Here is a 25,692-nt window from a genome sequence, read left to right as displayed (position 1 = left end):
AAAGGGGAATTACCAAGGAAACTTATTTTAGAGGCTTATACAAGTCTGGCAAAGACGTTACAGTGGTACCTCACAAGACGAATGCCTCGTAAGACGAAAAACTCGCAAGACGAAAGAGTTTTTCGTTTTTTGAGTTGCTTCACAAGACGAATTTCCCTATGGGCTTGCTTCGCAAGACAAAAACGTCTTGCAAGTTTGTTTCCTTTTTCTTAAAACTGTTAATACCCAGGGAATCCGTGCTTCGCAAGACGAAAAATTCGCAAGACGAAAAAACTCGCAGAACAAATTAATTTCGTCTTGCGAGGTACCACTGTATCTGCTGTACAAGTTTAAAAAGGGGAATGTTACTCTGCTAAATTGTAGAACTTGTTAACACAAGTTGGGAAGGATATAATTTAACAATATATCCTCCCCTGCCTCCCTGAATATTCCCACACTCTCGGTAGCATATCCACTGGGTCCCTCTGATCTGGTGGTTCTGTTGCTGAACCACAGTTCAGTCCACAACAAACTTGACTGCGGATGAGCAGACTGATTTGCCTTGTATTACTGAGACTTGGGTGACTGAGATGGGTGGGCTTGACCTTACCCAGCTGTGCCCCGCCCCCTGGGTTTTCGATATTGTACCAGGCTAGATTGGGGGGCGGGTGTCGAGGTGGGGATGTTGCTGTTGTCTACAAGAAGATCATCTCCTCTTGACCTTGGAATGGGCTTGGGTCTGCATCTGGTATTGAGCCAGAGAGACACGTCAGGGATGCTGCTGCTCTACTGACTTCCTTGCAATCCTGACCAGGCTGGTTTAGGTAGTCTCTGTTGGAGGACGCTAAAACAATAATCCTGGATTATTTTAATATCCACACAGAGGCTGCTGTCGGGTCAGGTGAAGACTTCATGGCCTCCATGACAACCATGGGTCTTTCTCAGATGGTCATCAGTCCCACACACCAGGCGAGGCACACTCTTGATGTTATCTTTGCCCCAAATGATACAAGAATGGACTGAAGATAGGGGGACTGCAATGCACTCCCTTGTCAGGGTCCGACCATTACCTGGTTAAGTTTGGACTAACAGTGGCAATTCCTCCCTGTGAGGTTGGAGAGCCCATTTGAGAGGGTGGGATTCTCTCAAAGACTGATGGAACTTGTTGTGTTCCTGAATGCTCTGGTAGGAGTTAGCACAGGGAATAGTCCCTGACATTTAAAGGAACAGGGGCACCAAGGGAAGGCTGATTATGGCAAGATGAAATGGGCAGTCAACATGATCATTCCTGAGCATCCTCCTTGGTGTTTGGGACCCCAAGCATTCCTTCGCTACTCTGAGGATTTCCGGACAATCTGGATGAGGCCCAGAGCACAAGTGGTGCAAATCTCACTCTGCAGCAGACCTAACACTGGTCAGTACACATAACCATGCCTACCATGCGGCAGTATTCCCTTTGGCACCTGTTGAAAGCCTGCACAGATGTTTAGAAAGTTTGTAAGAGTTTAAAATTGTTTTAGTCTATTTTATTGCAACTTTTAACCTTCTGTATGTTGTCATTTTTTGCCTTTTTTTTTTTTGGCTTTATGTTTTTCGTAAACTGCCCCGAGGTTTATTTTCTACCATCAAGCGTTATATACATTTAATGAAATAAATAAATAAACCCCAATGAGCAGGAAGGGAAATGGCACTTGGATTTTCTCTCCTAGGCAACAGATTTTTTTGGACCGGCTTTGATGAGCAACAAACACACTTCTGCCATCCCACCCTTTAAAAAAAGTGTTTTCTGTGTGTTTAGGGTTCCAACCTCGGCAACGTAAGTGAATTTCAAGTGGTTTAACAAGATGAGAAGTTCAGCTTGAAAAAGAGGAAGGAGGAAGTTAACTGCTAATGCACCATTTCTTTTGGGACATGTACAGCGAGCCCGTAATCCAGGAACAAAAGTTTTCACTTACCGCAGTGTGACTGGAAAACCTGTGGCTTGACTACCTGATTGCAGATATTGCACACTACTAGATAGAAATCATCATGAGCTGGATAATGGCCAAATAAGTGCATATCTGTGGGAAAGTTAAAAATATATATATACAAGTATTAGAAGTTGTCCTTTCAAAAAAAAAAAATTAAGAAAAAGTTAAAATTCCACCATACTGTATTTTAAAAAGACACTCAGGGGAAAAAAAATATTAGTATCACTACAAAGAAGAGAATCTTAAGAATACAGCTTTTCTAACTCTGTAAAGTCTATATATTTTTCTTTTTAGTATATCAGGGATGGGACGTCTGATTAGCTCAGTGCAAAAAACAGCATGCTCAATCACTGTGACTATCAAAGGTAACTGGTGTTCAGGTAAAAGAAGAACCAATGCAATTATTATCACCCCCATCCAAAAAGAAAAAAAGAATCAATTTCTGAAGTTATTTCAAGAAGGAAGCTTACCCAAAGTTATAGTCATATAAAGTTTGGCTCCTGATGAAATCTTAAAAGAGTGAGGAACTAGTGGCAAGGCAAGACAGAAAGGGGAACAAGGAGAAATGTCCCCTGGTTGTGTTGGTAGTCACAGGAAATGTCAATACTGATTACCAATCCTCAACCAGCATTCCCAAGGATGTGTCCTACACAACGCAGACTTTCCACACACTTAAGCTGCTGAGGTGCAGCCTTCACTTTTCTCATTAATTTTTACAACCTAGGGGTGAGGTATAGAAATGATTGGCATGGAAGTTTCCATCAACAACAAACCTGGGAGAATTCTTCAGCTAATTAGGAAACAATCAGCAAAAAAAATATATGACTAGTTTAGTCCGCCCTTGGACTTCTACATCCATGGAACAGAAATCAAATATGAGTCATGGTCTCAACACGGAGAGCAGTGATGGTGCATCTGTGCAGTAGTGACTGTGTCATCCCCAAAATCCCACTTAAAGTACTTGTAATCTCACTGCCCCAGTCTCTTTTAAAAATATATACATACAGCACATGCAGCAATATACCTATAAGGCATTCTCTTTCACTCTTAAAGAGGATGATTCAGCTTAAAATGCAATGGTCAATAACTGCCAACATGAGGCCTAGCAGAACTGCTTTTCACTAATAAGCATAAAAAGCTCACTGTCTGCAAATACCGTATTTACTCGAGTGTAATGTGCCATGAAATGGAATGTGCACCTCAATTTTCAGAACCTTGAAACCAAAAAAAGTATTTGTTGGCAAATGTAAATGTGCCATCAAATCAAAGGCACACCTTAATTTTCACAACCTAATTTGGCCAAAAAAGGTGAGCATTAGATTCGAGTAAACACAGCATTGTGAATTCAAAGGCTTCCTTCTTCTACAAGAGGAAGGCTCTTTCAAGCCAGAGGAAAGGAACCTTGGGATCCGACCCTTTGTATTTATCAGTCACCTCCAGCGACTTCAATTAGTGACCTAACAGGTTCTCAGATAAGGGGCAATTCTTAACTCTCACATGCTAATAGGCTTGCAGCGAACACCAGCCACCGTCTGAAATACCCCTAACATTTTCTAAAAAGCCTGAACCACCAACTCCAACCATTCTTCAATGATTATGAGGTCAGTCATTCCCTGGTGTTCCATCTCTTCTCCTGCCACAATTTCAACTCTTTCTTTCTTTTAAAGCTTTAATTTTAAGCAATCGGTATTTCGATTAACCCTTGCTGAAATGAATGGTAAAGTGGAACTACTGAATGGTTAGACTAACTGAGAGTTCATTTATCTCCAGCAACACCTTTAAAAAGGGGGTTATTCTGTGCACGATGTCAATGAGGTGCACACCATCCTGTATCAGATACACTACTTGTACCCTTCCAAAGTCCTGCTCTTGACTCCTAAAGCAGCCCTCTGCATCTTACCTACAAGAAATCAGAATTTTCTCCATTTCTTCTGACAGTTTTATTACAAATGCCAACAGCTTTTAATTCAGGTTGTCCAGCGGAAGCCCACAAAACCCCCAGCACACTAGATTTAACAGTGGAAGAAGTTGCAATGTTAGATGCTAACACATTCAAGGTGCAACGCATAGAAAACGCTGTGTGCCTACCATTCGCTGAAAATAAAGCGACCGAGCCTAGAGCACATAATTGTGCACTTGAATTCTACAGACCACAATGAAATTTAGACACCCAACGTCCCCTAGACTGCACCCAATCCAATGAGATGATGCAGTTCAACAACCTTTATAAAGATTCACTAAAGAGGATTACAGGTTTGAAGTTTTAAAAGCACAGAGGGGCTGCACCAGTGATTGCTACCACAGCTAAACACACACTTAACGAGGTGGTGGAACTTTTTCATAAGAAATCACTTTTCAGACTGAAAGGTATGAAATTTCACCTCAATAATGTGTAATTTGGGGGAAACGGCAAATAACCCGACAGTGTTGAAAATAAAATATGTGGGAGGGCAATGGCAGTGTTGCCATCCTATCTGCAGTCAAAATATTTAGAGCTAATACACTTAAAACCACTTCATCTCCCCCCCCCCCCCAGCATTTGTTTCCTTCTTTTTGGTCCTCTGAGAACCATCAAGATGGCTTACAACAGTGGTGTCCAATTTTTTTCAAAGAGGGCCAATTTGATGAAGTGAAGGGCCATGAGGACTGACCAAAATTGTTAACCTTTTTTTTTTTTAAGGATTGAAGTTTAAGTTGTTGAGATTTTTTTGCGATTGAAGTTGTTGTTTTTAGGATTTTACCCCAGGAAATAAACTGCCACAGAGCTCCCCGAAACGGACTTTGGACATGCTATTTGGGTCCATGGAGCCTTCAGTGAAAGTGATACACAGGTAACAAAGAATAACACTGTTTTCCAACTCCATGCCCTAGATAGCGAGACACTGGAGGTTGTAGCCGTTGGTAGACAGTTGTGGCTTCTCTTGCCAATCCTGGTTCTTGACAAAAAAAATCTTTTCTTCTCTTGACTGAAGGGAAGTTGTGTGAGCTATGTGCAGGTATCTTCCCAGGGTTGTTGTTTGGGCAATATATTAAATGCCTGCTATTTTCTTCCCTTTCTGTGTTCAGACACAGTACTTATGAGCCGGGTGTCTTTCATGGGTGCTGGGAACATGGCTGCTGTTGCTCCATTCTGTGCCTTTTGGAGCAGTTTGTTTTCACCCTCCAGTTCTGGGCTGGAAAAACAAAGGATATGGTGGACATCATGCTGACTGACATAGGGGTAGCATCTTTCTCCCTGTACTGGGGAACAAGGATTGCTCTGTCGATTAAGCTCAAACGCAAATTCATCTTATCTTCTCAAACGATTTTATTTCCCCAAGCAAACTAGTTTACCAGTGGGACTCCCCTTCAACTTGGCCTCTCTTCAGCAGCATAATCCCAATTCAGATACCTAGGGAGAAAAATGGGAATCTAGGCTCCATGCCACACTTGAAATGTTCAAGATCCCTCGCCCAGCACTAAAAGCTCACTAACAGAAGAACAAATTCACTGCCACCATTCAGTTCTGTAATTTGGTTAAAGTAAGCTCATAAAAAGGAGGTAAAAAAGAAATAGTGGGTCTTCAAAGTAACTCTTTATAAAGTTAAGATACTTAATTAGTTTTTCCCTCCTCCTTTGGAGCGCAATCACAGATGGTGTATAAAACTACTGGCAATATTTCCTCTCCCCCTGGAAAAACCCCCATAATTGCACAACTATAGCAGATCAAATACATTCATTTTGTTTCCTGGTTTGTTTGTTTGTTTGCAAGAGTGCATGTTTTAATGTTCTCTCATAGCTGACTCAGAATAGATGTTTAGATTTCCAAATCATTTATGGGCATTTTAAACAACATCACAATAATTGTTTTTGATAAAATGATGATCGTCCCAAATGAAACTAGAAATGATTTGTGGTTTGAAGTTATACATATGTCCTCTGTGTGCTCTCTTATGTAAATATGTAAATATATTTATCTGTACAAACACACACACTTCCAAGGAGAAGATAATTTAAAGACCTAACCTGCCAGTATGGATTTTACACAATAGAGTTGAATCACACTACTCAAATCACAGAAAAAGTATTCAGGACTAACAAGAATTCAAAGACTGGAACCATGCCATCCTATCATTACCCTTTGAATAAGGTCAAGATGTTCCAAGTGAATTATACCAATTTAGCTGTATGACTCTTTCACAGGAATCACACTCTTACGTCCCCACAATGGAACACACGCCTAGAATGGAGCAACAATTTCCAAGTAAATAGCTCAGAAATCACAAAAAATGTGGCACGCTGGCCCTGCAAGTTCATTAATCTTAGAAGGGATCCCGATTTCATTTCGTGGGGGTAAATGTAAAGTCGGGGGCATGTGCTTTCAGTGGGCAGAGGAGTGCTCAAACAAACTGGTTTAATGAGTAAAGATTAAAAGATCTGCAGTTTGACACCTGCAAAAAACGCTCTGGTTATAAGTAGTAACAAGGCAACATTTGGCTTTCGGACAAAAACATCCCCTTTGGGTGAAAGCAAACATGGGAAGCACAGACAAATTATTTGCGGAGGAGATAGCACTAAAGCAGATAACAAAAGAAATATGGCAAGTCATTAAGAGAGTCTCTTGGCAAAGCTATAAAACTTCTTTAGCAATTGTGCCAAGATTTGTGAACTGCTTTCACATAAACTCTGTGTGTGTGTGTGTGTGTGTGTGTGTGTGTGTGTGTGTGTGTGTTTGGAGGGTGGGGAGAGAGAATCAAGCAAAAGCAGCCAAAATCAGCTGTCAGGAAAAGCACTGAAATGGGGGATAAAGGTAAAGGTAACGGGACCCCTGACCATTAGGTCCAGTCGTGACCGACTCTGGGGTTGCGGCGCTCATCTCGCTTTATTGGCCGGCATACAGCTTCTGGGTCATGACTAAGCCGCTTCTGGCGAACCAGAGCAGCGGACGGAAACGCCGTTTACTTTCCTGCCGGAGCGGTACCTATTTATCTACTTGCACTTTCAAGTGCTTTCGAACTGCTAGGTGGGCAGGAGCAGGGACAGAGCAACGGGAGCTCACCCCGTTGTGGGGATTCAAACCGCCGACCTTCTGATCAGCAAGACCTAGGCTCTGTGGTTTAACCCACAGCACCACCCACTTCCCAGACAATTCCTCTATGGGTCAGAAAGGAAAACCCAATTTTGCCAATGAACTCTGCAAGGTGCAGCCAATCATGGCTCTCCAACAAGTGCTCTTCTGTAATACATGTATTTGCCATATTCACAAGTTTATGTATTTTTTAAGTGAGTACCTAAAAAATAACATAATGTATAAAGGGATCCTAGGATCAAATAGGAAAATGCTCCCACCACTTCAAAAAGCTGCCTATCTTTGACAAGCTGAGCTTTTTACAGGCTGAGCGTTTTATATGCAACACAACATTATTTATTTTATTTATTTATTTCATTAAATTTATGCACCACTTGGTTGTTAAAAACCCCCACCTCAAAACAGTTTAAAAAAGATAAAACATCAAGAAAAATTCACAACCACGCTTTAAAACAAAGTTAAAATACTAAAACAGATAAAAAAATTACCTGAAGTGCATCTGATCCATCAATGAAAGAGGGGGAAGGCAGAAGGCAAGGAATTCAACTAGCTTACTGACATCCCCTTAAATTGCCCACAATTATGAGAAGCAAAAGATGGATTCAGGGGCCTGGTAACCTCATAAAGGCTTCAGGCTTTGAGGTGGAAGGGACTGCAAAAGCACCAGCCTGTTTGCACCTGAGAAAGCCCTCTTTCCAAGCACAGTTACTCAGAAGTTAACTACATACTGAAAACCAGTGGGTCTTCGAAGACAACACACTTCAGTTCACACTGAAAGTTGTGCTGTATCTTATTTAGAAAGACAGTAATATATATGCCATAGAACAGTGCATAGGTACAGCACAATATTTTGCGTTTGCACACTGTTCTCTGGTCCCTTTCCTTTGGAACTATTCCTGACAAAGTCCACCATTTAGAAGCCACAAGTGACAACAGATCCACAGGCCCATTGCGAGGGGTGAAAACCATTTGTTTACCACTAAATTGCTGAATTTCTTGGACCTGTCTGTTCACAGACTGTAAAGCCATGGTGCTGCACATAATTAAAGGGCTAGGCCTCTCATGCAACAGTCAATTTGTTATACTGAGCCCATTTTAAGATAATATTCACAGACAATTGCTTTTTCACCAGAATGCATTCAGAGTGAAGTGTGGCATGCTTAATGAGGATGGCCAACCATGATCTCATGATTGTGTGAGAAATACATTGACAGATTAGTTGAAAAGGGCTGAACAGAGATGCTGCATTTGGCAGAGAACTCGGTTATTTTTACTATCTCACATTGTGGTACAGAGTTAAGATTACCTGGCTCAGGAATCTTGCTATCTTCTCACCACTGAAAGGAAACAAGAAGTTCATGTCCTTTACTTAGTATTTTAAAGCAATGATGCACATTTGTGGTTAATGCCAAGAGGCACAATCCACCAGACATTTCTCCAACAGAACCCGAACAGGAAATGAATGGACCACACTGTCTTAATAGACGCTCTAATATTCACAACAGCACAATGTAAAATTGCTACAGATCCAGGGATGAACCTGAGAATGTAGCAATTAAACAGGCCAAATTGGAAAGGTGTGTTACATTTTAAAATCCACAACGCAGGCAGACATGCAGCTAAGATTTCCAATTTTACTGCACTACAGTAGCATTCTTAGAAAATACACACTGTATTTTACCAACTTAACAGTTATAGAAATAAGACATTATCAAAAGAAGAAAACAGATTTATTCTCCAATAAAGATATAGTTGTAACAATAAATCCTGTCTTGAATGATAAGACTAACTTAAACCATAACCCTACTACATATTGTGGGCCATAGCTGACCCCAAAAGTGTGTGTGTGTGTGTGTGTGTGTGTGTGTGTCCAAAAAAACCCCTGCCCCCTCCCATGGGAAAACCCCCTTTGCTATTTCACACTTTCTAAACTCTCCTACAATAAAGAGGCTGAAATGGAAACACCCCAAAATAAACCCCACAATCTCTGAAATTTGGTTCTGTTCTTACACTGAGGATTTCGCTGAAAGACAAAGCAGACTGTTAGCCTCCAAATAAAGTGAATAGGGGGCAATCAAATACTTTATCTCAATGACATGGGGGGAAGGGGTGTTGATGACTCCTACACAGTGGAATTATTTCATTTAACAACACGATAGGAATCTATGCTGATGAAAAGTTAAAACAAGGTATGAAATATTCAGTTTTTTTGTTTTATTTTTCAAAATTCATACTTTTTAATTGAAGGCAAACTGAATCGCTAACAATGAGGCCCATAACAGATTCCAGAGACCATCTTTCTGCACTTCAAATAATAACGTTTCATTTAACATTGCACACCACTTTCATTTGCCTAAATTTTACATTGTTATGATTTAACTCTTTGATTCCAATATTGTATTAGTAAAGGACTCCTTAAAAGGGACGCGGGTGGCGCTGTGGGTAAAACCTCAGCGCCTAGGACTTGCCGATCGCATGGTCGGCGGTTCGAATCCCCGCGGCGGGGTGAGCTCCCGTCGTTCGGTCCCAGCGCCTGCCAACCTAGCAGTTCGAAAGCACCCCCGGGTGCAAGTAGATAAATAGGGACCGCTTACCAGCGGGAAGGTAAACGGCGTTCCGTGTGCTGCGCCAGATACAGCTTGTCACGCTGGGCACGTGACCCGGAAGTGTCTGCGGACAGAGCTGGCTCCCGGCCTATAGAGTGAGATGAGCGCACAACCCTAGAGTCTGGCAAGACTGGCCCGTACGGGCAGGGGTACCCTTATCTTTACCTTTAAAGGACTCCTTATAAGTATAGGAGGGTTTATAAAAAGTATAAACACTGCTGCAGAAGAAAAGCAGCATTAGCTTATTGGCAATATCATGTGACCAAAGGCAACTTAACAAGGGCTCTGTTCTTAAAGGAGGTAGGGGAACTATATGTCTGTCTATCGGAACCGGAGGAGGACCTGCACCGGATCCTCTGCCTCAGGCGGCTTCTGAACCGAGTCTGGGGCCTGATCCTGAAGAGTCCCAGTCTGCACAGGTTCCCCTGCAACAAACACCAGCTGGGCCGAGTCAGGGGCCTGAGCCTGCCCTGGCTCCAGATGTGGGGATGACCTCGTTGCCTTCAGCTGGGTAATCACTTACAGCTGCTCCACAACCAGTTGGGTCAGGGGAGGCTGAGGCGGCCTCTGGGTCTAGTAACCCACCAACATCTCCCGAGCTGCAGAGACTCAGGTCTGAGAGAAGGAGAGACCTGAGTACTCGCAGGAGGAGTGCTCGCCTTCGGGCAAGACAGGGAGGTGAGTCGCCGGGAGATCAGGACTGGCCATTACCCGACAGAGATAAAAGGCTGCTGGACCCTGCACCAGGTTGCAGGAGCAACATTGCTGCTACCTGCTTGTTACCCTCTGCCTGACCTAGCCTGGTTTCCTGCCTTGGCCCTGTTGGACTGACTCCTCGTGGAATCCTTGGATTCGGAACCAGACCTGCACCACGTTGCTCAGGTTAACCCCCAGGCCCAGCACAGGTGCCTTCCAACTCTAAGATCCTATGAATGTGTACTATACAGCCAACAATTGTCTTCTGTAACACTTACAGAGGTGAACCATCTCAGATGCTTTTGCCCCATCCACTGTGAGCCGGCAATGAAATGCATTGTGTGGTGCACGGCTTCTTTTACGCAAATGGCTTGAGGAAGCACATACATGTTCAAGTTGAGAGGAAGGCTTAGAATCATAGAATCATAGAGTTGGAAGAGACCACAAGGGCCATCGAGTCCAACCCCCTGCCAAGCAGGAAACACCATCAGAGCACTCCTGACATATGGTTGTCAAGCCTCTGCTTAAAGACCTCCAAAGAAGGAGACTCCACCACACTCATTGGCAGCAAATTCCACTGTCGAACAGCTCTTACTGTCAGGAAGTTCTTCCTAATGTTTAGGGGGAAACTTCTTTCTTGTAGTTTGGAACCATTGCTCTGTGTCCGCTTCTCTGGAGCAGCAGAAAACAGCTTTACCAACATGAACAATGAACTTCGGGGAGGGAACTACAGAGTAAACTGAAATACAGTTGTACCTCGGGTTACAAACACTTCGGGTTACAGACTCTGCTAAACCGGAAGTAGTACCTCGGGTTACGAACTTTACCTCAGGATGAGAACAGAAATCACGCAGAGGCGGTGCGTCGGCAGGGGAAGGCCCCATTAGCTAAAGTGGTACCTCAGGTTAAGAACGGTTTCAGGTTAAGAATGGACCTCCAGAACGAATTAAGTTTGTAACCAAAGGTACCACTATAACAGTTGCTGTAGCTTCCCCCACCCCCAGCTTTTAGAGAGACATTACAGCATACAGTCATACCTCATGTTACGTCCGCTTCATGTTATGTTCTTTCAGGATATGTCCCACAGCGACCTGGAAGTACCAGAAAGGGTTACTTCCGGGTTTCGCTGCTCGTGCATGCACAGACGTGCAAAATGACGTCACGAGCATGTGCAGAAGTGGCGAATCGCAACCTGCGCGTGCGCAGACGCATCACTGCGGGTTGCATTCTTCTCATGTTGTGAACAGGACTCTGGAACGGATCCTGTTCGCAACCAGAGGTACCACTGTTCTAGAAAGATTAAGGGCACAAGGAGAAGGGGATGACAGAGGACGAGATGGTTGGACAGTGTTCTCGAAGCTACCAGCATGAGTTTGACCAAACTGCGGGAGGCAGTAGAAGACAGGGGTCCCTGTCGTGCTCTGGTCCAGGGGGTCACGAAGAGTCGGACACGGCTAAACAACAGAGAAGCACAAACTTTCTCTTATCTGCCCCACAGTCAGTGAAAGAGCCCTTCTTCAAAACAAAAACGAACAATTCATGATGGATATCCACAGCCTTGCAGACCTAGAAAGAATCCTTGCTCACGCCACTTAATACCATAAGCCGATTGTAGTTACCCTCTTACATCCATATGAACTCTGATACAGGTATCACATGCTAAAGAGACTCACTTCTCTCTGCTAGGGAGTAATGAGAGGAAAGCAATGCCAGGGCATTGGGGACAACACCTTCAAGTTTTTTAACCCTCTTATTCTCCTGCTCCAGCTTCCTGGCATTTATAGCAAAATATCCAGCAAACCTTGAAGGGGGGCTTTTTCGAAAACTCTCTTTTATTCAGAGCACACTGAAGCCAAGTGACCACCCTCAAAGTTAACAAGTTTCTCATCCTGTACATAAACTACAGGTGCACAACAGCAAAAACCTTTCAGCCCAGAACCATTGAAAGAACCATTAGCTGCCTTTGGTGAGCAATTAGAGACAACTGTAGCCAAAGAAAACCTTTAATAAAAATTATTATTATTATTATTATTATTATTATTATTATTATTATTATTATTATTATTTTAAAAATTGCTTCAGTAGCCTCAAATAATTAAAAGAGAGCTGGAAAAGAGGAAGACCCATCAAGGTTTAGCAATTAAGTTGTCAGGACGTACTCAGGATGAAACGGTCAAATCAGCTATGATTAAGTGGGTGCAAGATATTGGTCATAACATCATGTTTGCTGACTGGGAACAGTTATGGACCACTGGTGTAAAATTTACGGCATGTAATGCCTTAAAAGAAAATATTATGAAAATGATGTACAGGTGGTACATGACCCCAGTCAAGCTTGCAAAAGTATACCATTTGCCTGATAACAAATGCTGGAAATATAAAGAAACTGAAGGAACATTCTTTCACCTTTGGTGGACGTGCCCAAGGGTCAAGGCTTTCTGGGAAATGATCTATAATGAACTGAAAAAGGTATTTAAATATACCTTTCCTAAGAAACCAGAGGCCTTTCTTTTGGGCATTGTCGGCCAATTGGTGCCAAAGAAGGACAGAACATTTTTTAAGTATGCAACAACAGCAGCAAGAATACTCATTGCAAAGTATTGGAAGATACAAGATTTGCCCACCCTGGAAGAATGGCAGATGCAAGTAATAGACTATATGGAATTGGCAGAAATGACTGGCAGAATCCGAGACCTGGGAGAAGAGTCGGTGGAAGAGGATTGGAAGAAGTTTAAAGATTACCTCCAAAAACATTGTAAAATGTTTGAATGCTAAAATGATGTTGGATTTAAAGATAATATGGCATCAGTGATATAGCTAAAAGGAATATGCAAAAATGTTTTAAAAGAGAAGGGTGAAAAGACCAGAGTAATGTTATGTCAAATTTAATCAAAATGATACAAGGGATTAATTTTTAAAGAATATGTAAAAATGGATTTAAAAAGAAAGGAAAAATTGGAGACATAATAGGTTGAAATGTATAATGTTGAAGAAGATTTGAAAAAGGGTAAGGAGCTGCTGAATTTGATTGTGTAAAGGGGAACACAGAAAAGGGAGATGTGAGGAAGTCAGGAAAGAGGGTTCTAAAGATAATAAGTAAAAAACTAAGTTTTCTTTTTTGTCGTATGTTTTTTCTTGCCTTTTTTACGTTTTTTATTGTATTTTTCTGCTTTGTTCGACTGTGTTGTTTTTTATTGTCTCTTTTTTCTTTTTTCTTTTTGTTAGATTGTGATGTTTTGTCTTACTATATGAAATTTTAATAAATATCTTTTTTTAAAAAAAAAGTTGTCAGGACGATTAACTGTCTATTTTTTTTATTATTTTTTTGGCGCATCACTAAAAAGTCTTAGCTTCCCACAAAGACAGTAACCTCATGTGTGGACAACTTCAGGCTGCAATTGGGCTCACATAACTGAACGCTTCCCCATTCCAAAGAAGACAATAAATAAGAATCTCTGCTGTTGGAAAACTAGAACGTCAGGGGAAAACATTCTGCTTAACTTACTGGTTCCTTATGTGTAAACTTTGTTTTCATACCAACATACCAGCAAATGAGCCCCCACTCACTGTCTAAAGTGGTTCTCATAAGACCCAAATTTGCTACCCCAGCAAGAACTTGGTCAAAGGATATGTAAGCATTGAAAACATTAGCAAAACTATTTATTTAGGAGCAAAAAGGACTACATAACTTTATGCTATTATATACTGTGATTTTCTATAATACTCAAAGGTAGTCAGCACCATAACATGATGAGCAGGCAAATTTTCAAAATGGATTAACATCACATGGTAATTGTTGAAGAAAGAGGTTTGGAAGAGAGATTTCTTACTCTCTTGTAGCAGCATTAAACACAACAGCAATTGCTTTGAGCACATTTAAATTTGGTTAGATTTTGCTATCTTGCCCCATCCACAAAAATCCATTTTAAGCAAATATTTCCTGTAAAAATACTTAGGATAGAATAAATCACAGACACTTGGTAGTAGATAAAGATGGGGGGGGGGGGAGGTTCCAAACAACTGAAAAAGAAAAGTACAAAGTTTTCTTACAAAAAGGATAATACAATCTTTGAATGCATGTTCCAGACAGCACAAAGAGAAAGAGAATGAGAAGGGGGGAGCAGAGGCTGCTGAGAGCCACCCACTTGCAGCCTGAGCTCAGATTAACCCAGGCATAGGCAAACTCGGCCCTCCAGGTGTTTTGGGACTACAACTCCCATCATCCCTATCTAACAGGACCAGCGGTCAGGGATGATGGGAATTGTAGTCCCAAAACATCTGGAGAGTCGAGTTTGCCTATGCCTGGATTAACCCTTTCATACACACAAGTGTGAATTAATAACTGTATGTTGCAACAGTAAAGACAAGAGATTCCTGCATTTCCACTTCATTAACTCCTCATGACTGTCCAGAAATTCCTCTTTTTAAATCATGATTCTGTGTCAGTACAGTGGTACTTCAGGTTAAGTACTTAATTTGTACTTAACCTGAAACTGTTCTTAACCTGAAGCACCACTTTAGCTAATGGGACCTCCTGCTGCTGCCGCGCCGCTGGAGCACGATTTCTGTTCTCATCCTGAAACAAAGTTCTTAACCCGAGGTAATATTTCTGGGTTAGCGGAGTCTGTAACCTGAAGCGTATGTAACCTGAAGCGTATGTAACCCGAGGTACCACTGTATTAGGAATCAGCAGCTTACTCTCAACACCTGGTTTTGTATACTACTTTTTGTGGTTAAACCTGTGGCTGTTTGAAAAGCAGATGTTCTCTCAGTTATGAATTCTCTGTACAATAGAAAGTATGAACACTCTCACCGATCACACATGCAAAGTACATCACGGCTGACACTCCCCCCCCCCCCAGTTCTCAGAGGCTATTTCACTGTTATTAGGACTTTTTTTTAAAAAAAAGTTGTGCTGCTCATCTATGATGCAATTCACGATTTAACAAAATTTCTGAGTAGTTTTGTTTTTATACACCATTTGAGGAAAAGACGAAGCTGCTAAGCCAGGTCATTGGTCTGTATAGCTCAGCACTGTCTACCCGAGCCTCTCTCAACCTTGGGTGCCCAGATGTTGTTGGAATACAACTCCCACCAGGTTGGAAATTGTAGTCCAACAAAATCTCAACTAAAAGAAAGAAAGAAAGAAAGAAAGAAAGAAAGAAAGAAAGAAAGAAGTCCCTATCCCCAGGCTTACAGTCTAAAAAGACATGGCAAAAGAAAAATGGATCATAAGAATTGGGAGAGACCCTGAGGTATATCTAGTCCAGGGATGGCCAAATTTGGCCCTCCAGCTGTTTTGGGACTACAACTCCCATCATCCCTAGCTAACAGGACCAGTGGTCAGGGATGATGGGAACTGTAGTCCCAAAACAGCTGGAGGGCCAAGTTTAGCCATCACTGACCTAGTCCAACCCCCTGCAATGCAGGAATATACAGCTGCCCCTTATGGGGATTGAACCTGCAACCTGGGCGTGATCAGCACCACGCTTTAACCAACTGAGTTAGGAAATAAGCAAACTCCGGTTCCAGTTCTTAATTGCAAGTTGTTCCAATTACCAGCCGGGATGGAAAGATTCAAGGAGAGGAGGAACCAAAAGATGCTGGCCTCCCAGTTGTTTTGATGGAGTGGCCCTGCACCCCATCTCTTCCCTCCTCTGCTGCAGACCGATGTAATGTTACATCCATTATTGTTGGCCGGTATTCAGTTTCAACCTTTGTTTTTATAGACAATTACGTCAGCTCCCTAAGATAAATGCCATATCTTTTGAGAATCCATAAGCAGCGTGGGCTAAGCAACCACTTAGCCTGCCACCAACCTGCGATCATCATCGGAGACCCTTCTCCGCGTGCCTTCCCTACGAGAGGTCCGAAGGGTGGCAACACAAGAACGGGCTTTTCCTGCAGTGGCTCCCCATTTGTGGAATGGATCTCCCCAAGGAGGCCACCTGGCACCTGCATTGCATCTCTTTAGGTGCCAGGCGAAAACATTTTTCTAAAACCAGGCTTTGGGTTATTAACATTCTATGGCTTTTTAAATGTGCTTGTGGGAGGGGGTGGCTACTGGTTGGTTTTTGTTTTATTATGTATTTTGTGTTCTCATTTTGTATTTTTATGCTGCGAACCACTCTGTTCTTCAGATGAAGGACACTATACAAATGTAATTAACAACAATACAGTGGTACCTCGGGTTACATATGCTTCAGGTTACATATGCTTCAGGTTGCAGACTCCGCTAACCCAGAAATAGTACCTCGGTTAAGAACTTTGCTTCAGGATGAGAACAGAAATTGTGCGGTGGCAGCGGGACAGACCTCCGGTACGAATTAAGTTCTTAACCCGAGGTACCACTGTACTAGCAACCTGATGTACACGGGTGTAGCACACCAAGAATACCAGACTGCAAGTGAGTAGCTTTGTGCTCTCTTCTACACAGTAGTCAGAGAGAGAGAGAGGGAAACATAGACACTAAGAGTCCTGTTATGTCCTATAAAATAGCTGCTGTAGTTACTGTATAACCTTATTAGCATTAACCTGTCTCCACAGCACCTTGTAGAAACTGTGATGACAAATGCAGAAATGAATAGAATTAAAAATTCATTCCTTTCCTAAAGAAAGCGGGGGGGGGGGGGAGAATTAAATCATTCTCACACTATATCATAACAATAAGTAGAGAAGTAGGCGATCTAAGCTCGCCGGTTCCTACTTCCCCACCAAGACCACGAACCACTTGAAAATGGCTTGGTGGACCACTTTATGATTTTTCTGCCTGTCCTAGCAATTACATCTTGAATTCTGTAGAATTACAATGCGTATAAGATGTGCTGTCTACTATCTGCAGCCACAAACCAACCCGCATGTCACAGATCACCTGAATGAAACTCGCCCAAGGACCACAGTTTGGGAGTCCCTGATCTTGCTGGCTACTGTACAGTGTTCTGTCTGGAAGCTGCAGCTACAGCAGAATCCACCTGTGCATTTAACACTGGGAACTGGCCGCAGGCAGTCAGATTTAGGGGGGCGTGGGTTAAACCACAGAGCCTAGGACATGCCGATCAGAAGGTCGGCAGTTCAAATCCCCGCGACGGGGTGAGATCCCGTTGCTCGGTCCCTGCTCCTGCCAACCTAGCAGTTCGAGAGCACGCCAGTGCAAGTAGATAAATAGGTACCGCTCCGGCGGGAAGGTAAATGGTGTTTCCGTGTGCTGCTCTGGTTTGCCAGAAGCGGCTTAGTCATGCTGCCACATGACCCGGAAGCTGTAAGCCGGCTCCCTCGGCCAATAAAGCGAGATGAGCGCCGCAACCCCAGAGTCAGTCATGACTGGACCTAATGGTCAGGGGTCCCTTTACCTTTACCTTTAAACTGTTTGGTTACGTTGGGTGCAGAGCCTCGCAGGCACTGCAGAGGACACCACAAATATGATTTAGAATGCTGCGTGAGAGGCAGGCGGCAATTTTTTTTTGGCATCGCTGAAATTTGAGACCCCCAAGGACCACCAACCACTGCAGGGTTGGCAAATCAACACTGACCGATATTTATCCAGATCTGAGGGGTTTCGAAGGAACTTTAGCTGAAATTCCTAAAGGACCTGGGATGAGAATATACGCCAACCTTTCCACTCCTTATACATTACCGGATGAGGCCTTGCTCCACATCCCTTTACTGAGTGAAGTAAAACCAGCAGCACGCAAGGCTGGAGGACATGCTCTGTATTAGCATGTCCCTGAATGCAAATGGCTAGTCAGGGGTCAGCAAACTTTTTCAGCAGGGGTCCGGTCCACTGTCCCTCAGGCTTTGTGGGGGACCGGACTATATTTTGAAAAGAAAAAGAAAAAAAGAACGAATTTCTATGCCCCACAAATAACCCAGAGATGCATTTTAAATAAAAGGACACATTCTACTCATGTAAAAACACGCTGATTCCTGGACCATCCGTGGGCCAGATTTAGAAGGAGACTGGGCCGGATCTGGCCCCTGGGCCTTAGCTTGCCTACCCATGGACTAGTGTCTATCTCATTACTTGCATTTGTGCATAAAAACAGAACCTTCTTATTCTCCTGTTCTTTAAAGACACTTTAAATTTTCCCATTGTTTTCTGTTTTCATTTATCCTGTTGTTTCTATTGTCATGACATTCGAATTGCCTTAAGGAAGTTTTAGTTGTTCTTTTTATTTGAAAAAAGGGAGCAATTAATACTTTATTTTAAAAAATCAGCAGGTTATGTCTTAAAGGTATTGTCCACTTCAGCCTATATTTATAAATCTCATTAAGGTTGCCTTCAAAAACACAAACTATAACTTCAGGTAAGCAATATTTTATATAGTTTTCTGGGAATCTTTCACCGGGATTGTTTAAAATCTTTCTCTCATATAAATTAGCTCTCATATCAGGGCAGTTTTTCTGTCTCTGTCCCAGCAGCAAACCCTGTTCAGTAGAACATCACCTTATAGCAAAGCACAAAGAGATGGAAAGTGACAAAAAAAACCCCAACAACCCGAAAGAATAAAACAAACAAAAACATTCTTTCTAGTGGCATGGCCAATTCTCCCTTCACAGCCGTGGTAAGAAGCAATACTTTCCCTGGGGCACTCATCATTTGTAATACAGTGGTGCCCCGCAAGACGAATGCCTCGCAAGACTGAAAACGCGCTAGACGAAAGAGTTTTCCGTTTTGGAGGTGCTTCGCAAAACGAATTTCCTATGGGCTTGCTTCGCAAGACAATAATGTCTTGTGAGTTCCTGCGGGTTTTCCCCCCCCTTTTCTAAGCCGCTAAGCTGCTTATCTGCTTATCCGCTAAGCCGATAAGCCGCTAAAAGCCGCTAATAGCGCTAATCCGATAAGCCGTCAATGGGCTTGCTTCGCAAGACGAAAAAACCGCTAGACGAAGAAACTTGCAGAACGGATTCTTTTCGTCTTGCGAGGCACCACTGTACCAGAGTCCTCTTTGCCAGACAAAGGGGAACCTGTTAACCCACTGGATGCCAACAGTCTTACTATAACCCAAGTTGCACCCCTCCCTCAAAGTTTTAAGGACACACAAAGCAGTTACAACCTTGATTCACATGAAGGGAAAGAAATTGTGGAAGGAAGTCAGTGTTCATACATCATTCCTCCACTAGATTCACCATGAAAATATAACAAGGAACCAGTTATTATACATCAGATTCTCATACCTGGCATCTTTTTACAGTTTCTGTGAAAATGCAGTGGGAAACAATCGATAACCAAAGTGAAGAAGCAACACAGCAAGGGTTGTGGTGCAGTTTGAAGGCTTAAATACACATTCATCAGAATACTCGCAAGAAAGCAAAATATGAGAAACCATGCAAGGTGTTATCTCAGAAGCACCAATTCATGAAATAAACACAACTGGGAGGCTGCCACACCAGTCTCCACCAACCTGGTCCCTTCCAGATGTTTTCGACTATCATCCCATCATCTCCAGCTGCCACAGTTGTGTCAGTAACAACTTTAACCAAACAACTAAGACTGAAAAAAATAGGCTTCTGTGACACAGAATGGAATCCCTCAGTTAAGGGAGACCCTGGCGATTTACATAAATCTTAGAACTATTAGTGCAAGTGTTACTCATTAGTGTTTAGCTGCTTAGGCAAGAGTAAAGTGAATGTTTTCAGTTTGGGATATTACAAAGCCATAAGAAACAGACAGGGTTTTTCAGCTACATCAAAACTGGCAATCTGTTGAGGAACGTGGAGATCATTTTGTTCTGGATTAGTAGTCGACTTGTCCTCATATTATCTCCGACAAGCATGATGGCGGTGGTTGTTAAGACTTTGGTTTTAATGGAATTTTTACTATTTTCTTTCCAAAGAAGTTATGAAGTGACAAACAGAAACATTCAAAAGTTGCTATTATGGTTTTAAGTCTGCAAAGTACTTATTTACAGTCTTTCAGAAGAACTTTGCTTGTCTACATAGAAGAAAGTGCCACTAAGTTTAACAGGACATATCCAAGACAAGTGTGCATAGGATTGCAGCCTTACCTGTGTTTTGTCATCATAACTATCTTCAAAAGTAGGTTGATATGGGCCAAAGCAGATGCATGAATGTTTAATAAACATATGCTCTCTGGTTTTGCTTCAGCACAAGGGTTAACATTTAATACTGTGCTTTATAGCTGAAATAGTGAAGTGTCTGCGAAAGACACACACACACCTGATTTGGCACAATTTTACTGATTTGCAATGGAATACAGTCGTACCTTGGAAGTCAGACGGAATCCATTCTGGAAGTCTGTTCGACTTCCAAAATGTTTGAAAACCAAAGAACAACTTCTGATTGAAGCCGCGGGAAACCCGTCAGACGTTTGGCTTCCAAAAATAGTTGGAAATGCCGGAACAGTCACATCCAGGTTTTGTGGCGTCCAGGAGCCAAAACGTTCAAGAACTAAGCTGTTTGAAAATCAAGGTACAACTGTAACTTGCTCAAGTCCTTCCAGTGAATCTGTGGCGAAGGTGGGACTGGAACACCAACAGTCCTACGAAATCCATGCCTACCTAATTTCTAACCATAGCTGCTCAGATGTGCAAACCTAACCCCACCTGCAAGAAAGCTCCACTGAATTTGGTGGGAACATGTGCAGAGGAGGGTGACCAAGGCGACCAAGGGTGTGGAAACAAAGCCTTATGAGGAACAGTTGAGGGATTTGTGTATGTTTAGCCTAGCAAAGAGGACACTGGGAGGAGATATGATGGTCAAATATTTAAAGGGCTATCACATGAAAGATAGAGCAAGCTTGTTTTCTCCTGCTCGGGAGGGTAGGATCAATGGATTCAAGCTACAAAAAAGGAGATTCCGACTAAACATGGGGAAGAACTTTCTAACAGTAATACCCGTTCCAACAGTGAAACAGGCTCCATTGGACGGTGGTAAACTCTCTTTCGTTGCTTTTTAAGCAGAGGTTGGGTGGCTATCTGTCACAGATGCTTTGGTTAAGATTTCTTCATAGCAAGGGGTTGGATTAGATGACCCTCGGGTCTCTTCCAACTCGACAATTCTATGATTCTACTAATTAAGCTGCTACCCTATCAGCATTACCTATTCAGCTCATCTAACAAACACAAATACATTTCAAAATTTGCTGCCTCAGGCAACAATTTCTAAAGAGAAACTAAAACTTAACCCATGTGCTGCAGCCTTCCATGCAATTATAGCTAAAACAAATGAAAATCATCATGCCTGCTATGGCTGCTTTACAAGATAAACTGCTGCCATGTGAGGACTGCATTCAGGAAACCTCTGTGCGCCACAGTTGCTCCAAGCAGTGAGCTTGCCACAGCGATGGCCTCCTACCACACAGAGTTTGGTTTCATGCTGCTGCCAAGCTGTTGTCAAGAGTTGTTTGGTGGGAACATGAAACAAAACATTCTAGGAGCTGGTTCACATGACAGCTGCACTGAGAAAGATGAGCCTTAAGTACAGTGGTACCTCGGGTTAAGGGATGCGGGTGGCGCTGTGGATTAAACCACAGAGCCTAGGACTTGCCGATCAGAAGGTTAGCGGTTCAAATCCCCGCGACGGGGTGAGCTCCCGTTGCTCGGTCCCTGCTCCTGCCAACCTAGCAGTTCGAAAAAGCACATCAAAGTGCAAGTAGATAAACAGGTACCGCTCCGGCGGGAAGGTAAATGGCGTTTCCATGCGCTGCTCTGGTTCGCAAGAAGCGGCTTAGTCATGCTGGCCACATGACCTGGAAGCTATACACCAGCTCCCCGGCCAATACAGCAAGATGAGCACCACAACCCCAGAGTCAGTCACACCTGGACCTAATGGTCAGGGGTCCCTTTACCTTTTTACCTCGGGTTAAGAACTTAATTCGTTCTGGAGGTCCGTTCTTAACCTGAAACTGTTCTTAACCTGAGGTACCACTTTAGCTAATGGGGCCTCCCGCTGCCGCCGCGCAATTTCTGTTCTCATCCTGAAGCAAAGTTCTTAACACGAGGTACTATTTCTGGGTTAGCAGAGTCTGTAACCTGAAGCGTCTGTAACCTGAGGCGTCTGTAACCCAAGGTACTTTCTGTAAAGGGGGAGGGTATAATTTTTTTCTGGGCAAAAAGTATAATAGAAACCAGGCCACCTCTGCGCTGCAACAAAGCGAGTCAAACACCAAGGTACGGTGTGATTTCAGGATCCCCAAACAACCAGCAGCATCGAAGCCAGACAAATACCAGGAGATAACTGTAGAACACAATACACTATCCCATTCCAGAGGCCTGAAACCACTGTGCTATTTTATATTCAGTCCACCACTCTGCAAGCAGCTGGTGCAGATTCTGGTCTTTCTCTCTTCCTACGCTTACAGCCTGGAATCAACTTCAATACCACCTCTAAGACCTCACCCTTACTTACTTCAAACCCAACTTATGCCATATGTTTCAAAACCCTACTGTAAAAAAGATGAAACATGCAAAACCGAAGTTCATCCCATATTATTTCCCCACTTGATTCCCCCCCCCATTTCCTTTGTGTCAGACTGCAGGCCCCTTAGAGTACAAACCTGTCAACTACTTCTTTGTGAAATGCCATATATACTTATCTATTTATAAAAGTATTTCTGTGCCACCGTGCAGTAAGATATTGGGGAAGGGAACAACAATAAAACATAAAAACAATGTGAATTAAAGTAACTGGCTAGTTAAAGCGCTGCAAATAATAATAATAATAATAATAATAATAATAATAATAATAATAATAATAATAAATAAATAAATAATTTTTTATTTATACCCCGCCCTTCCTGGTTCAAAAACTGGGCTCAGGGCAGCTAACAACAAATTTAAAACACTTTAAAACACTTAATTATAAAAGCAGCATAAAATACAGTATAAAAACATGAATAACAATAAAAATCAAAAGGCCTATCGGCACAGAAACCTATTCAAGAGATGCCTGGAAGTGAAAAGCAAGGATGCCTGCTGAATCTCTGCTAAAAGGTTAATGCCCAACTTCCGGCTGAAGCTAGTTGGGCCTCTGTAAGACGGGGAATAACCTGAAACTGGCCTGGCAGCATATGGGCAGCCAATGTAAATGTTCCAGCAGAAGTGCCACATGCCGTCAGCCTTCTGCCCACACACTGCCAGCAGTCTAGTCACTGTAACAGCTGGAGCTTCCAGAGAACATACAAAAACAGCAACTACCATTGCTACACCGAGTTGCCTAGGCAGGCAAAAGCAGCCACGGAGATAGGTCCAGAACAAGGTGCGAGTGATAAGCAAACGCTACTGGAAGCCCCCATAAGACGTAACTGAAAAAGCAAGGTGCCAGAGCAGTCTATGCCATGGAAAGCTATGCCAGAGGCAGCCTGATAAACATATGGGTAAAGCTTATGCAAACAGTACCAAGGGAAGAAAAAGTTCATGTATTCAAGCTTCTGTATTGAAGATATGGCCAAATTAATTATCCATTTCATCACCCTCTCCCAATTATCACTTCCTCTATCTTCCACATGCCGAGTTTGTACAAGGAAAATTAATGTATCCATGCAGGGATATTACGTCAGGCCATGAGATACACAGTTGGTGGAACTGGCGGAAATGACTGGCAGAATCCGAGACCAAGGTGAAGAGTCGGTGGAAGAAGATTCAAAAAAATTTAAAGTTTATCTACAGAAACATTGCAAAATTAAGGAATGTTAGAAGGATGTTGGAATGAAGTAATGTGCTTTTAGCAGAAATGATATAAAGGATTAGGTAAAAATGGATTTGTTAATTGGTGAAAGACGAGAAAGTAAAATTACAGTATATTAAGATAAATTAATAGGATAAAAACAAAGCTGGAAAGGATTTGCTGAAATAGCTAATTGAACTAGAATACAAAAAAGGGAGGTGTGAGGAGGTCAAGGAAATAAGCAAAGGAAAGAAAGGTACGTAAAGGTTTGATCTGTGTGTTTTTTTTAATTGCTTGCATTTTTTCTGTCTTTTCTTGTTTTTCTTGTTTCTTTTTTCTCTTTGTAATCTTTAAAAGTTGAATAAATATTATTTTTTTAAAAAAGAGATACACAGTTGGGTCATCATCAGCATATTTGGACATGACATCACCCATCTTATAAAGAATCAAGAGAATCAAGAGTGAATGTGTTGCGTTCCTAGATGGGCTACCTTCCCAGGTTGACAAGCCACATCTGCCCCTCACTTCCTGCTACAGCACATACAGAAACTAGCCCCTTGACCGTTGGACCCACTATTGGTCTCGTCCAAGCGATCCACCGGAGCGTGACTTCGCATGCAGGGCAAATCCCTAACTCACCGAGGGTTTGAGACCTATCAGCTAGCCTCATCTGGTTTATCCAGCCAGTAGAAGCTGTTCCCAGGGTACAATGCTGTCGCATGATGAGCTTCTAGGAGCTACAGGTGAGAGCTGAGCGCAGGGTAGGGACCAAAGGTGGATGAAATACCCCAGAAGAAGCACAACCTGTCTTCTACCAGACATACTACCCCTCTCCTAACACCCCATTACACCTGTATAGGCTGCAAGGAATAGCAGTAACCAACAGTAGCTACATGCAATATTTCAGACTTTACTTTCAGAATTGTACAGTGTATTGTACTAATCATTTAGTAACCGATAGGCTATTCTATGGCAATTGGGCAATGCTTCATCATGCTGTGTCCTTCCACTGAAATCTATTTCCAACTACGTGATCATCAACCTTATAGGTAAAACAATTATATGCCATAAAGGTAAAACACCTATATGTAAAAAAACACACGCCTTATCGGTAAAACAATCGTACGTCATAAATGAGACCTGGAATGAATTTTGTCTCAAAAGCAACAAAATTAAAGTAAGCTCCACTGGAAGGCAGCAACATATGAAGATTAACTGAATTTTCTCGCTGTAAAAGAAATCCAACATATTCTGTCTTATTAAAGTAAAGTAAAAGCTTTAGTAAAGTAAAATTCTGTCTTATTAAAGTAAAGTAAAAGCTTGTGAACTGAACCAAGTGTTCAATGAGCATGGAACCTTAAAAATATTTTCCTCCATCTATCACTAACTTTCAAATAGTGTGCCTTCATACCTAAATGTTAGGCTTCACTTACAACAACAACAACAACAACAACACTAATGGTTTAATTAGTACGGGCGGAATTTGCATTTAATGGAATTTCTCTCCACATTTGTCTTCCATAAGCAATAGTGAACCTGTGGTCCTCCAGACACTGATGGACTACAACTCCCATGATCCCAATCGATTGACCATGCTGGCTGGGGGTGATGTAAGTTGGGCACGCAACTTTTGGAGAGCCACAGGTTTCCCACTCCTGCTTTATAGAATACAATTTCACATTCAGAAGGACACGTTTCAAGTCTGCCAAACAAGCTACATGTTCTTCAGTTGGCGTGGGGAGGGAACCCA

At 42.4% G+C, this 25,692-nt stretch overlaps 2 protein-coding genes across 8 annotated transcripts in view; both read right to left on the bottom strand.

The window, feature by feature from the left end:
* BCAP29 (B cell receptor associated protein 29) overlaps positions 1-25,692 on the bottom strand; it is a 920,634-nt gene that overhangs the window by 326,511 nt on the left and 568,431 nt on the right. The window lies entirely within an intron of this gene.
* Positions 1-25,692, bottom strand: part of ATXN7L1 (ataxin 7 like 1) — a 77,705-nt gene that overhangs the window by 43,305 nt on the left and 8,708 nt on the right. For 5 of the 7 annotated variants that reach the window (XM_083701430.1, XM_083701431.1, XM_083701432.1 and 2 more), the window contains one exon: positions 1,935-2,039. The exons of 1 other annotated variant lie outside the window; for it this stretch is intronic. In XM_083701430.1, the coding sequence (XP_083557556.1) occupies positions 1,935-2,039 (105 nt within the window). Of the gene's footprint in view, positions 1-1,934; positions 2,040-8,323; positions 8,345-25,692 lie in introns of those variants that run through there. One more of the 7 variants, XM_083701435.1, reaches the window with a different exon arrangement.

This window comes from Podarcis gaigeae (assembly GCF_964106915.1).
Source record: "Podarcis gaigeae genome assembly, chromosome: 10".
NCBI classification, from domain to species: Eukaryota; Metazoa; Chordata; class Lepidosauria; order Squamata; family Lacertidae; genus Podarcis; species Podarcis gaigeae.
Note: the sequence above shows the minus strand (reverse complement) of the source record. Positions and strands in the feature narration are given on the sequence as shown.